Source organism: Callospermophilus lateralis, chromosome 5 (assembly GCF_048772815.1).
Source record: "Callospermophilus lateralis isolate mCalLat2 chromosome 5, mCalLat2.hap1, whole genome shotgun sequence".
NCBI classification, from domain to species: Eukaryota; Metazoa; Chordata; class Mammalia; order Rodentia; family Sciuridae; genus Callospermophilus; species Callospermophilus lateralis.
The window spans coordinates 75,235,406-75,249,333 of NC_135309.1; the positions used below are offsets into that span (position 1 = coordinate 75,235,406).

General features: G+C 31.9%; 1 protein-coding gene across 8 annotated transcripts in view; it reads right to left on the bottom strand.

Annotated features, from left to right (window-relative positions):
- The window catches only part of Apc (APC regulator of Wnt signaling pathway), a 121,568-nt gene that overhangs the window by 47,601 nt on the left and 60,039 nt on the right, over nucleotides 1-13,928 (bottom strand). For all 8 annotated transcript variants that reach the window (XM_076856922.2, XM_076856919.2, XM_076856918.2 and 5 more), the window contains exons 3-6: nucleotides 10,015-10,099; nucleotides 8,632-8,833; nucleotides 3,029-3,137; nucleotides 279-392 (exon numbers count right to left, since the gene is read on the bottom strand). In XM_076856922.2, coding sequence (XP_076713037.2) covers nucleotides 279-392; nucleotides 3,029-3,137; nucleotides 8,632-8,833; nucleotides 10,015-10,099 — 510 coding nt within the window. The remainder of the gene's footprint in view (nucleotides 1-278; nucleotides 393-3,028; nucleotides 3,138-8,631; nucleotides 8,834-10,014; nucleotides 10,100-13,928) is intronic.

The window sequence follows — 13,928 nt, forward strand, 5'->3', positions numbered from 1 at the left end:
TATGGTAGACAGAATTATGTGAATAGTATTTAAATTAACCAGCAGCCATGATAAATTGTTGTCTTAAAATAGTGCCCCCCCAAAAAAGATAAGACTTATAAATTTATTTCTCTTCCCCCTCTTTTTTTTTTTTATGATGCTGGAGATCAGATCCAAGGCTTTCCATATGCTAGGTAAGGGAACTATCAATGAACTATATATACCTGGCCCCATAAATATCTCTAAAAACAAAATTTAATCAATATTAACAGAATTGTAGTAGTTTAAAAATAAGTTACCTGTGCTCGTTTTTCCATATCCTGGCAAGTACCCAGTTGTTCTTCCATTGCAACTCTAATTTGCCTTGCTTCATATTCCAATTGCCTTCTGGTCATATCTGTTTGTAAGGAAAACTAAAACCACAAATAATATAAAAATATCAATATCTAGCATTTTCAACTTATAAATCAAAAGCATATAAGTACCAATAAAATAATTGCCTTCTGGTCATATCTGTTTGTAAGGAAAACTAAAACCACAAATAATATAAAAATATCAATATCTAGCATTTTCAACTTATAAATCAAAAGCATATAAGTACCAATAAAATAAATGTAAATCCTTGTACATGGAAAATTATTTTTTATTCCAAGGAGTCCTAAAACTTGATGATAGGTACTAGACTCAATCTGGGTCCCTGAGGTGATATGTAGTTAAAGCACCGCCTTGAATTCACAAATGGCTTTGAGTACAATACAATTAATTTGTATTGTTTCATTTAAAATATGTAACTGGTTCAGTTGGGTGAACCTAACTTTAGTTCCCCTATGATTCTCTCCTCTGAAAAGGCACTACTTTTAATTACTGTAAACTAGCATATTAACATGAAAAAAAAAATCAAGAAACAGGTTCATTGCTCTTAAGTTTGGATCTCAATTTAAGGTAAGGATTACCACTATACACATAGACAAAATAGAACTTTTCCTTTTGTAAAATGAAGAAAATGAGGTAAGAAAAACCCTACATGTAATATAACATAGATGGTCATAAATAAATGAGACAAAGTCAACACAAACTTTGGTAAGTATCTAAAAGTGAAGCAAAGTTGAAAAATTATCAAAGTGGGTATTAACTCATTCAAAAATCTACTAACCCTTTAATTAAAATTTCAGATACTATGATAATTGCCAGGCATATAAAGAGATGCAAAGAAAAAGGTAGAATATGATTAGATAAAATAACAGGTAATAGTTATAATGGGCCACCAAAGGGAATGAAGAAATGCTATGGATTTTTCATGTTCTATGTACTTATAGAAAACTGCACATGCCATATGTCTGATTCAGAATAGTATTCCTGCCTAAGAACTCCAAATTGCATTTTAAGAGAAGTTCTCACCCTCTTGCCTTGCAACATATCCAACACATTTACATGCAGAATGTAGTTCTATAGGCAGACACAAATTATGGTTACAATATAGATGAAATAGCCTGTATGTTATTTCTTATTCCCACTGAGCCAGTTGTCATTTCATTCATTTGTCTTTCACTTTTCAACCACCCCATGCAAATAAATATATACAGAACATGACACAATATGTTGCAATGTGTTTGAAGTTGTTTTAAGAAATGTCTAATACTTTGAAAAGTACGTAAGTATTTTCACATGAAAATTTTCATTAGTTTCGTACCCCAATATGAAAGAAAAACTTGGGTAATTAAAAAAAATAGTTATAAAACACAAGCAAGTTTAAATGTGTTATGTTGGTCCATAATAATGTCTTGGATATTCTATTAAAGATGATTATTTAATAAATAGGGAATAATTAGACAGGTGATCTTTATTTCAGATAGTAACCAGTTGCTCTTGAGTTTCATATATATATCTAAGCCCTTTCCTAAATCTGACTGCATGTCTCAAATACACTGGGTTTTGTATTCTTATTACCAAAGATAATAGCAAAACTATGTGGGTTTTTTTTGTCCATTAAAAAAAATCCCATGAAACCTTTCTAATTCCTAATCCTTATCTGGTAACAATTCTCCAGTAACTGTCTTTTGCTACTTGTGTACTTGATTCCCAGGAAGATTTCAAGGGCATTTGTCAGAAAGAGGGATCCCTGAATGACTTTTCTAAGAAAGTGAACATTTAAGCCTCTAGTTTTAGCTCTTACCCCTCAACCTCCACTCAGGAAGTCTTGCTAATAACTACACATCCTAAAAAAGTTTTTCCTTATTTCTACTTTTACATTTTTGCCTATCATGTTCTTAAAAATGATAATGTAACATGGAAAAGCTAAGCTATGAAAGCCAGTTATATTTTAATTAGTCCATTTTTTTCTTTTAAAAATTATATAAAGTATTTATGGACAACAGTTAAAATATAGTCTTTTGAGATTAGTAATATACTTCAGAAGATTTCTTAAAATATGTGCCATTCCATGAATAAAACAGTTAACAGAGAGGTAGGATGAATAGGCGGCTAACAGGATTTTTTTTTTAACATAGCTATATTTGCAAAATAAACTGGAGAACTTGCAAAAATATTAAGATCTATGCCTATAGCTATTGTCATTTATACCAGTAATAGGATTCAAATAATCTTCAAATGTCATATAGAAATAAAAAATTAATAACAGAAAAAATCTTCAAAGCTATTTTTGTTCTAAAAACTATCTGGCATGATTTCTACAATATGGTACCAAAAAATTGGCAGGTGTTAACAAACATTTCTAGAGAGTATGTTTGGAAATTCAATATACAGAATTAAAAAAACAGTTGCCAAGTGGAATCCTGAGTCCTTCAGGAGTTAAAGATTTTCTCAGCTCAGGGCTTGAAATAAATACTTGTTGGAACATGATTAAATTTAATTATCTTTATAAATAAAAATTTATTACTTCCGATATATTCAGGTTTAAAGTTGATAAAACATATTACATTCTACAAGTTATTATAATTTCAGTTATCCTGAATTTGTAATAGATTACCTAGGTACTTCTAAAGATCAAGTTATTAAAGTCTAAAATAAGTTGTACTGCCACGTTACTTACATTTTCAGTTAAAGGAAGGCTATCTATTCTTTTAGTGAGATTCTGAAGTTGAGCATAATACCAGTCTTTTTCTTTTTCTTCTTTGTCAAGATCAGCAAGGAGTAATGATCTATTTTTTAAAGAAAGGTAAGTTTACATAATGCTAATATAGACTGCAAAGAGTAATCTTTACCAGCTGTTATTGTAAAGTTCTCTAATTAAAATATTAACAATGAAAAAATTACTTATTTGGATTCTTGAAGGCAGTCTTAAAGAGTATTGTAATCATTAAAATTTGAATACTAAAAAGTTTCTACTTTCCCCCTAAGTAAGTTGGTACTCATCTTTACTAGTATACTTACATTCCAAAGGCTTTCTTCTGATTTATTTACAGTCTAAGGATATGATGAGAGTAAAAAGTACAGATAACAAAATTCAAAATTAATACAGGAATAAAAAGTACACTAAAAAAGTTTAGAAAAGTAGCAATTTTGCTAGAAAACAAATTTGCTAGAATAGAGGAAGCTACTCCCTTGGACACAATGTAGTTTCAGCTTCTTAACAGCCAAAATAATAAGAAATATATTGTCTCTGTAATAGAAGAAATTATTTGGAGGTAGAGAAACTTCTTGGTTTCAAATTTGAAGATGAATTTATGCAATTCCTGAATAACCCTATCAATGGTGTCTTCAATAGTAATCTACATTGAGATACTGCATACTTGGATCATTATAAATATAAATGCCCAATAAGAATGTTACTGGGATAACACTCAATAGGTACAAAAAGTATGTGGTCTATCTCTTTTTATGTGGTTCTTTCCCAAAGCAATGACTACTATCATTTTCTTGTGCATATTTCCACAAATATACTATAATGATACAAAGGTATGTATGCATGACATGTACATTTTAAATAGCAGCATATTATAATACATGTTGTTTTATAAATATTTTTCACTTAAAAATCTTATTTTGGAAATAGTTTCCAAGAGAACATAAAGAAGTATTATATATTTTTTGCTAGCCGGGTAATACCCAATATATCCCACAATATTCATGCATACATGAAAAGATATACTATAACCACTTCTTCGTTAGTGGGCACTTATGGCCTTTCCAAAATCTTTTGTTATTACAAATATTGTTACATTGAGTGACTTTATATATACCTCATTTCATACAAGATAAATTCCTAGCATACAGTACTAAGAACTTACTGTTCTTGTTAGATGTATACCAATTTAAACTCCTACCATTTTTCACCAATGTGTGTAATCCAACATTTTAATTTTTGCATATCTAATTTTTTTAAAAAACAGTGTATCATTATGGTTTTAATTTGATGTCTCTTAATGTGAATGAGGCTTTTTTTTTCAAGTTTAAAAACCACCTGAGCCCTTTTCTATGACTTTTTCTTCATCATCTATAGGGCCTTTTCTATATTAAAAATGATAGTACTTTGTCAGTTACTGGACTACATATATATTTATCAGTATAACACTTGTCTTCAAACTTTATTTATAATTTCTAAATTTTTATTTTCATGACGTCCTATTTGTAGATACTTTTTACTATGATTTCTGGAATTTGGTCATACACAGAAATGTTCTTCACTCTAACATTACTGTTATTTAAAAAAGTCTTGTTTGATATTTTCTCAGGAAATATATGGGAATAAATGAATCTTGGTAGTGAGTATGAGTGTAAGTGTAAGGAAAGTTCTGTTCTTGCTAAAATTTCCTTTCCTTTATTGGGAAGCAATTTTAAAAATAAGCAACTTTAATAGTGAGAGAATACACAGGAAGGAAGCCCTGTTTATGATATAGCAATCTTGGGGGAGCACAGACCAATGAGAAGCTGCTCTCACATTTCTGACAACAAGAACAGGGGCAGTGTAAAAGCCTAAACTCCTTCCACATCTGTATATCACAAGGAAGGAAGGAAGGAGGGAGGGAGGGAGGTGGGGAGGGAGGGGAGGGAAGAAAATCATCAAAGAAATAACAATTTTTAAACCTGAAGAAAAACAAATTGTCAGATTAAAAGGGTCCAATAAATATTCAGCAATGATGAAGAAAACACACATACCAATGCATTTGAAAGCTTCAAGAGGAAAAATAGCTACTACAAAGGAATGAGAACCCAATTCGTATCATCCGATTGCTATCAAACATCTCATCAGCTACTTTGATAATGATGAAGAAAAGTGAGTTTGAGCCTGTATCTATCCAAACTACAAGTCAAGTATGAAAGCAAAATAAAGATCTGTTCCACAAGCAAGAACTCCATCTATTTCTTTCCAACATAGAAATAATCAAAAGACATAAATTATATCAGGATTACATGGGAAGTGTAATGACAAGAAATTCTACCATGAGAGTCTTGTGGCACATTTAGAAAACAAACAGTCCAAATCAGAACAGAAAAGTTAATGGGCACCAATAAATATTTTCTTAAGAAGAAAACAAAACCAGAAGATCCTAGTAGTATGGTAAAACACAAATTTCTGCTTCTAACAACATAAGACAATCTGAAATTCTAGAAAACACAATTATAGAGAAAGACATACTCTAAATAGGACCATCTTCTGCAAATAGCAGAGAGTGTATGATATTCTATTAATAGAGAGAAAAAATTAATTCGGGCATACTAACTCCTTAGTGACCAAAAACCATAGAGCCACAATGAGACACTTGACTTCAACATCTATAATTAACTTAAAAAAAATCAAATACACAGAACAAATTGTTACTAGTGTCAACAAAATGAAAGTAAACATACAGTTGACATATATAGTGCAGCTTAAAACATACAGTCACAAGATAGAACAAAAATTAATAAGAATGTTACTTAAGGGCTGGGTTGTGGCTCAGTGGTAGAGCACTCACCTAGCATGTGTGAGGCACTGAGTTAGATTCTCATCATGGAATATTACTAATTAATTAATATTAAATTCAAAATATAAGAATTAATAAAGTAATAAATATGCCAGGTGCTGTGGCACGTGCCTGTAATCCCAGCAACTGGGGAAGCTGGGGTAGGAGTATGGCAGGTTCAAGGCCAGTGGTAGCAACTTAGCAAGACTGTGTCTGAAAATATATAGTAAAAAAGACTAGCAATGTAGTTCAGTGGAAAAACATTCCATGGGTTCAATCACTGGTACCAAATAAATAAAATAAAATAAATCAAGAACTAGTAATATAAATATATTATTTAGAATTATGAAAAGTAACTCTTTCATGGGAAGCAAGACTGGGGTTAGGAAAGGGTGAAGTGGAATATGAATTTTTTTTAATGATGATGCTTTTTAAAGCACACTTAGTGATGCTAATGATCAGTTGGTCTGGGTTGAGAACCTTTGAGCAAAAGCATCTAATAATTCTTTCTTCTCAGATAAAATAACTCTTTATAATGTGTAATAATGCCTGAATCAGAAGCTGGTGAGAGAATGTCTTTTCTATAGTAACATTAGAAAAGGCTAATATTTTAACAAGAAATATATTCTTCACTTGAAGTTAAAAAGTCAGAATATAGGGCTGGGGGTATAGCTTAGTTGGTAGAGTGCTTGTCTCTCAAGCACAAGGCCCCTCGGGGTTCAACCCTCAGCACGCCCCCCCCCCCAAAAAAAGTCAGAATACTAGCTTGAAGTTATTTAGTGTGGTAATATATAATAATAAAAGATATCAAAATCATTGAATTTAAGATTTTAAACAGAGAAATAAAGTTTTTATGGATTTAAAGAATATGGGAAGACTGGAAAGAAATAAATAATGGCAAGGTAGAAAATAAGAACTTTTAAAAAACATATCAGAGAGGTTGAGACAAAGGAACATTTTTATTACCAGTATTCCTCACTACTTATGGCTCCATTTGTTAGGTACTAGTATTCACAGTATACATCTATTTTAAAAATTAATCTTTTTCCAAAATTCTTTCTGCTGATGAAACTGAGACATTACTTACATGAAGCAAAATGAACTCTTAGGAAAGTATATTCATACATCCTTTGCTCCTTAACAGATTCAAAGGGCACAAATAAAAGGAAGACCATGAACCCTCTTTTCCTGCTTATTTTTTAGAATAGTGTTTTGATAGTTTAAGTTCAGGGTACGAAAAAAAGACCCATGTGTTATGGTTTGGATGTGAGGTGTCCTCCAAAAGCTCATGTGAAATAGTGTAAGAAGGTTTGAAGAAGAAATGATTGGGTCGTGAAGAATTTAAACCCAATCAGTGAATTAATCTCCTGATAGGGATCCATGATGCTAACTGAAGTGGTAGGGTGTGGTGGAAGGAGGTGAGAATTGGAGGTGTGGCTTTGGGGTATATATTTGTATCTGACAATTGAAGACTTCTCTCTGCTTTCTGATCATCATGTGAGCTGATTCCCTCTACCACACTCTTCTGCCTCACCTCAAGCCCCAAGGAATGGGGCCAGCCTTCTATGGACTCACATTTCTGAAACTGTGAGCCCTCTAATATAAATTTTTCCTCCCCTACAATTGTTCTGATTGGTTCCTTTTAGTCACAATAGTCAAAAAGCTGACTAAAACACCATGTAAAATTAAAGATGAAACCAAGCTTAACATCACTTCTGGTCCAGATGATTATCATTATTTTTATAGACAGGCATACCTAAAATCAGAAAGTAATGAAAAATCTTTTGCCTTGGTGAGATATGCTGGGCCTTTTCTATATATGGTATAAGAATACTCAATATTCACAACTTCACAATATTGAACCATTCCCTGTTTTACAGAAGAATTTGACCCCAAAATTTAGTCACCTGACCAAGGTCACAAAGCTAACATGTAATATATATTTTACCATTTTGAATGTCTAACAAAACTTTTAGGAATTCGAAGATAATACGGTACCATCTGTACGTTAAAGAATATTTTAGGTGACATAAAACACTTGAAAAAATTTTTTGGTAATGATCTATATTCTGATATCTATAGTGGGATAATTTTAACTTCAGGAAAAGAATTAATATGATAGCTGTGAGGAACCAGTACTCATTCTATATGATAAGCAATGTATTTTAGATGGGGAAAGTGATAAATTAAGAAAAGTTTTATTTGTGATCAGGTGTAATAGGCCTTCTATAATGGAAAGAGTCATCATTCCCTGGATCTATCAGTCATTGAATTTAGTTTAAAAGATAACCAAAAAGTCAAAATAAATAAATGAATAAATAAATAATCCAGCTATAAATATTGTGATGTGTATTACTCAATGTACAGAATATTCAAAGTATTTAATTGATAAAATATAAGTCTTTAGAATCCCAAGAAACTGCGTTCTTTACATTTTTAGACTTATTATAAGTGCAATCAGAAAAATGCTATTTTTGTGTTAAAAAATGTAAATGCAGGGCTTGTAGCTCCATGGTAGAGCACTTGCCTTGCATGTGTGAGGCACTGGGTTCAATTCTCAGTACCATATATAAATAAATAAAAATAAAGGTTCATCAACAACTTAAACCCCGCCCCCCCAAAAAAAGTAAATGCTCTTCACCCACCATAAATCCATAATGTATATTCTATATTACAATAATAAACAATATACCAATAATAAACTTGGGGTGTATAAGTTAATATGTACTGTGTAATGAATAAAAGTTACCTCTCTTTCTCAAGTTCTTCTAAATATCCAGTACTTTCTCTGCTTCCATTTACAAACCCTCTTCTTGGAAATGACCCCATAGGAACTGGACTGCACTCTCCTGAACGACTTGATACAGATCCTTCCCGGCTTCCATAAGAACGGAGGGACATTTTTGACCGTAGTTTTACTCCAGGAAAATTGCTGCTATCTAAGGTAAGTTCTAAATAAAACAGAGACAAGTTTTTATATAACAACTGCTTTATGTCATGCAAAATATTCCTAATATTGTTTTTATTAAACCAACAATAGCTGAGAGAGGATATTTTTTAATGTTATCATGGATTTGATTTTTTTAATATTTATTTTTTAGGTGTAGATGGACACAACACAATGCCTTTATTGTGCTGAGAATCAAACTTGGGTCCCACCCGTGCTAGGCGAGTGCTCTACCGCTGAGCCACAATCCCAGCCCTAATATTGTTTTAAAAGTAAAATCTTACATTCATATTTTAGCTACAAATATACATGGCTGAATAAACAATTATTTAGATTTAGAATGGCTCGACTTTCCCTGAAAAATCAGCTTGAATCTCGGAGAAAAACAGGTAGAATTAAAAAGGAAATCAGACAAAATGTCCTTCCTTAGATTCTCTTCAGATAATATTTCAAAACCCAAAAGTAATTTCTCTAACTAGTTTCAGTTATTACTAAGCACTTTCCCTATTTTGTCACTGGAATTTTCAGACAAAATGTCCTTAAAGATTTTTATTTTATTTATTTCTTTAATGTGGTGCTGAAGCTCAAACCTAGGGCCTCACTGGTGCCAGGCAAGTGCTTTACCCTTGAGCTACAACCCGGGCCCCTCCTTAGATTCTCTTTAGATAATATTTCAAAATCTAAAAGTAATTTCTCTGACTAGTTTCAATTAATACTAAGTCCTTTCCCTATTTTGTCACTGGAATTTTCCAGCAACAAAATGAGAAAAGCATTTTTAAAACAAATTTTGCTAAAAATGGCATTGAATTAGCTTACATATTAGGAAAACAAAGCACTATCCTGGATGGAACAGGGAAAGACAATACTTCTTCAGATATATTTACCACTTAGTCTGTGGCACACAGCATACTAAAATCTTATTTTGTGACTGGCATAATAGCAATGAGCTTTAAAAAGAGCTGGAAAGTATCAAAGAAGAGATTTTAAATAGTTTATTTTAAAAGTCAGTTAAACGTTTAAAGAAAGACAAGCAAATAAATATTACATTGTAACGGGTAAGTCTGATAAACCAAGAAAACTGATATCACTACCCAAGTCAAAAGAAAGTGTACTTGGATTTACATACCAAATGTTATCAACTTGGGCTTAAAAAAATTACTTTAAAACATCTTTTAAAAAATCTACCTTTAAGACGCTCTAAAAAATCAATCTGTCCAGAAGAAGCCATAGCTTCATCTTCAATACTTCCTTGTAGTTGTTTAAGTACTTCCTGTGAAAAAAGAACACACAATATTAACATGATAAATTGTTTTTGCTTATGGTTTTGGGGACTGAACCCAGCACTCTTCCACATTTCCAGCCCTAACACGATGAAATTCTAAAAACTTCTTAAAGACATAAAGTGTTTCATGGCATTCAGGTATGCCAAGGGGAAAAATGTCATCTTGGATCACTCTGTGTATATTACCTATTATTCATTATCATTAATATATTATATCTCAATAACAATAAGTGATAATTTGTGATAATGGTGATTATGAGGAGTCCCTGTGGAAGATACTGTATGGACAACTAAAAGGCATTATCTCTTAACTTTTAAACAATAAAAAATATCATTTTTTAGATAGACCAAAATACCACCCAAATTAATGTTATTATCTGTTATTTAACAATTTAATATTTAAGCTTTTATATGCCACATTTAAGTACAATCTGCTAAAATACTGATTTACACTTAGTAGATATTCAAATGACTAATGCTCTGCCTCCTGACTTTTGATGCCATTATTTTCTTTCTTAGGTAAATCCACTCTTAGAATAAACCCTTAAAGCACAGTTCTGATCAGATCTCTCTTTACAAGATTCTTTTCCAAAGCCTAGAGCTGGTTTTCAATCCTCAACATGGATCAGAATCACCCAAAGATCTTATTAAAACATAGATTGCTGATTCAATAATTTGGGATGGAGATTGAGAATCTGCATTTTGAACAAGTTCTCAACTAATGGTGATGCTAAATAGAGAACATCAAGACATTGCCAATGTTATTCTATGAAGGTTGGGACTGCAAGTGAATTTTTTTTTGCTTGTTTTTTTCCCAATTCTTAAACATTATATTAGAAAAAGTATGAAGATCTAAAAAATTCAAAAATATAATAATAATAAGGATCAAATAAACCACAGCATTAGCTACATGATGGAAAACTATGCAACTATGAAAAGTACAAACTCTTAATGACAAGATTATGATAATCTATCATATAAGAAAAAAAGTATGATGTAAAATAAAGATACCGTCAAATATGTTTGTAGAGAATGTACAAAAATAAAGAAAAAGGTCACCTCTGTTTTTGGAGATGGGATTTTGAATTAAGAGGGGGAAAAAAAGCAAGGAGGCAAGGGGAAATGGTGCTTGTGTAGCTCAGTGGTACAGTGCTTGCCTAGCATGTGTAAGGTCCTGGGTTTGATCCCAAGTACCACAAAAGGAAAAAAAAAAAAAAGCACATAAAAATGGGTGACGTTGATACTTCTGCTTGAACAATTTCCTAAGTTTTAAAAATAGTGAATCTGCACAACTTGTAAATAAAGTTATTTTTAAAAATTTTCTGTATTATTAGAAATCTACTAAGGTATTATGAATAAAAGCAAATAAGATCACTGAAATTTAAAATTAAAAAATAATAAATAAAAGTTTCATGGTAGCCACCTTGGAAAGTTACTAATTTACCCCAATGATGTATACCTTAAATTATTTTTGTTAAGTGCTTTGAGTTTCATATGAACCTTACCAACAAAAGCTGGACTCATAAACTTATAGACATTCAGTTACTTTGCCTTTAAGGTGATACCATCAGTATGACCTGATAAAGAAAAGAAACCTCAAGATCTTTTTCCGCTTTTATTGAGGTATATCATATGTAGGTAAAAATACACTCATTTTAAGTACTCAATGAATTTTCACATCTGTATTCACCACCTATGTGAAAAAACAGAACATTTCCAACGCTCCAGAGGATTCCCTCAATGCCTTACCAATCAGTCTTCATTTCCAGAAATAACTACTATGACTTCAGAATATTATTTCAAATGGAACCATACAGTATATGGTCTTTTGTGCCTTCTGTTTTTTGCTTAACATAGTTACCTGTGAGATACATCCATACAGTTGCATTATCAGTTCTTTTTTTTTTTGACAGGGATTGAGCCCAGGGGCACTTTACCACTGAGCCACATCCCTAGCCCCTTTTCATATTTTATTTAGAGACAGGGTCTCATTGAGTTGTTTAGGGCCTAAGTTCTTGAGGCTGGCTTTGAACTTGGCCTCCTGCCTCAGTCTCCTCAGCTGCTGGGATTACAAGTATGTGCCACAGTGCTGGCTCATAATTTTTTAAATGCTGCATAGTAGTCTACTATATGAATATCCTCCAGTTTATTTATTATTTTTCCTCTTGATGTGACATATATGTGGTTATCAGTTTGGAGGCTATTATAAATGTTATTTCACTTATCTTTTAGTGGATATTTCTAGGAGTTCAAATGTTGAGTCACAAGGCTTAACTATAAAAGAATATGCTGAAGTGGTTTTTTACATCATTGATGGCAATGTCTCAGCATTCCAATGCTCCACATTTGGGGTGACTGGACTTAAGTCATCTGAGTAGGAGTGAAACAATCTTTTTATTTACCTGATGACAGATGATGTTGAACCACTTTTCATGTGCTTAATGGCTACTTATCATCCTTTCTGAATTGTCTTTTCAAATTTTGGACCATATTTCCTTTTTTTTTTTTTGATACTGTTTATAAGAATTCTTAATATATTATGAACCAAGCCCTCTGTCATGTATGTTAGTAAATATTTGATAAATGTGTAGCAAATATTTTCTCTTATGGTTTACCTTTTCATTTTCTTCCTTTTCTTCTCTTCCTTCCTTTTGGTAGTGCTGGGAATAGAACCCAGGGACTTATACTCACTAGGCAAGTGGTCTAATACTGAGCTACATCCCAGCCCTGCCTCTTCAATTTCTTAATGAAATCTTTTGGAAAACAGATTTTTAATTTTGATGAAGTCAAATTTTAAATTTTTTCTTTTACGTTTAGTCTGCTACATGTCCTAAGAAATCTTGTTTCTTCCAAGTTATTATTCTATGTTTTCTATTAGAAGCATAACAAGAGTCTACAGATGAACAAAAGTTCTTAGTTTTAATGATGTTTAAGTTATATCATCTTTTCCCTTTTACTGTCAAGGCTTTGATAATCCTGTTTGAGAAATCTTTGCCTCCTTCCTAGACATGAAGCTATTCCCTATATTCTCTTCTAAAAGCCACTGTTTTGACTGTAACATATAGGTCTATAATCTGTCTTGACTGATTTTAGTACAAGGATGAGATCAGGTTCTGTGTTGTTTTTTTATTCCTTTTTCCCCATACAGATAATTCAATTACTCCTGCACCACATAACAAAAAGGATGCTTTCCTGATTTATAAAGGATGCTTGGTCATAAATCAGATTACCATATGTATAGATATTTTTATGAACTCTATTCCTGTTAGTCTTTTAGTCTCCTATATTTACCACATTGTCTTAATAACCCTACATCAATTAATTCTCAGCAACTATCTCTTCAAATATTGCTTTTGTTCCATTCTTTCTCCAAAGACTTCAATTACATTTGAAGTTTCTAACTATAATTTGTCTACTTGCTTATGTGCCTCATAATACCATTTAAAAAATTTTTAAAATTTGTTTTAGTTGTTAATGGAACTTTATTTATTTATATGTGGTGCTAGGCAAGCACTCAACAACTGAGCTACAACTCTAACCCTATCATTTTTTTTTTTTTTTGCTTCGTGCTCAGTTGGGTGTTTTCTATTGATCTTTAAGTTCACTAATGCTGTCTTCTCATTAGTTCACTAATTCTGTGTTCATCATGCTGTCAAGCCAATTTAATAAGTTAATATCAAACATATTTTTCAGTTCTAGAAATCTATTTGATCTTTATTATATTCCAATTCTCTGTCAAAGTTTCATTGGCTGGTTGGGGTGGTGCATGCCTGAAATCCCAGCAGCTCTGGAGGCTGAGGCAGGAAGGTTTTGAGTT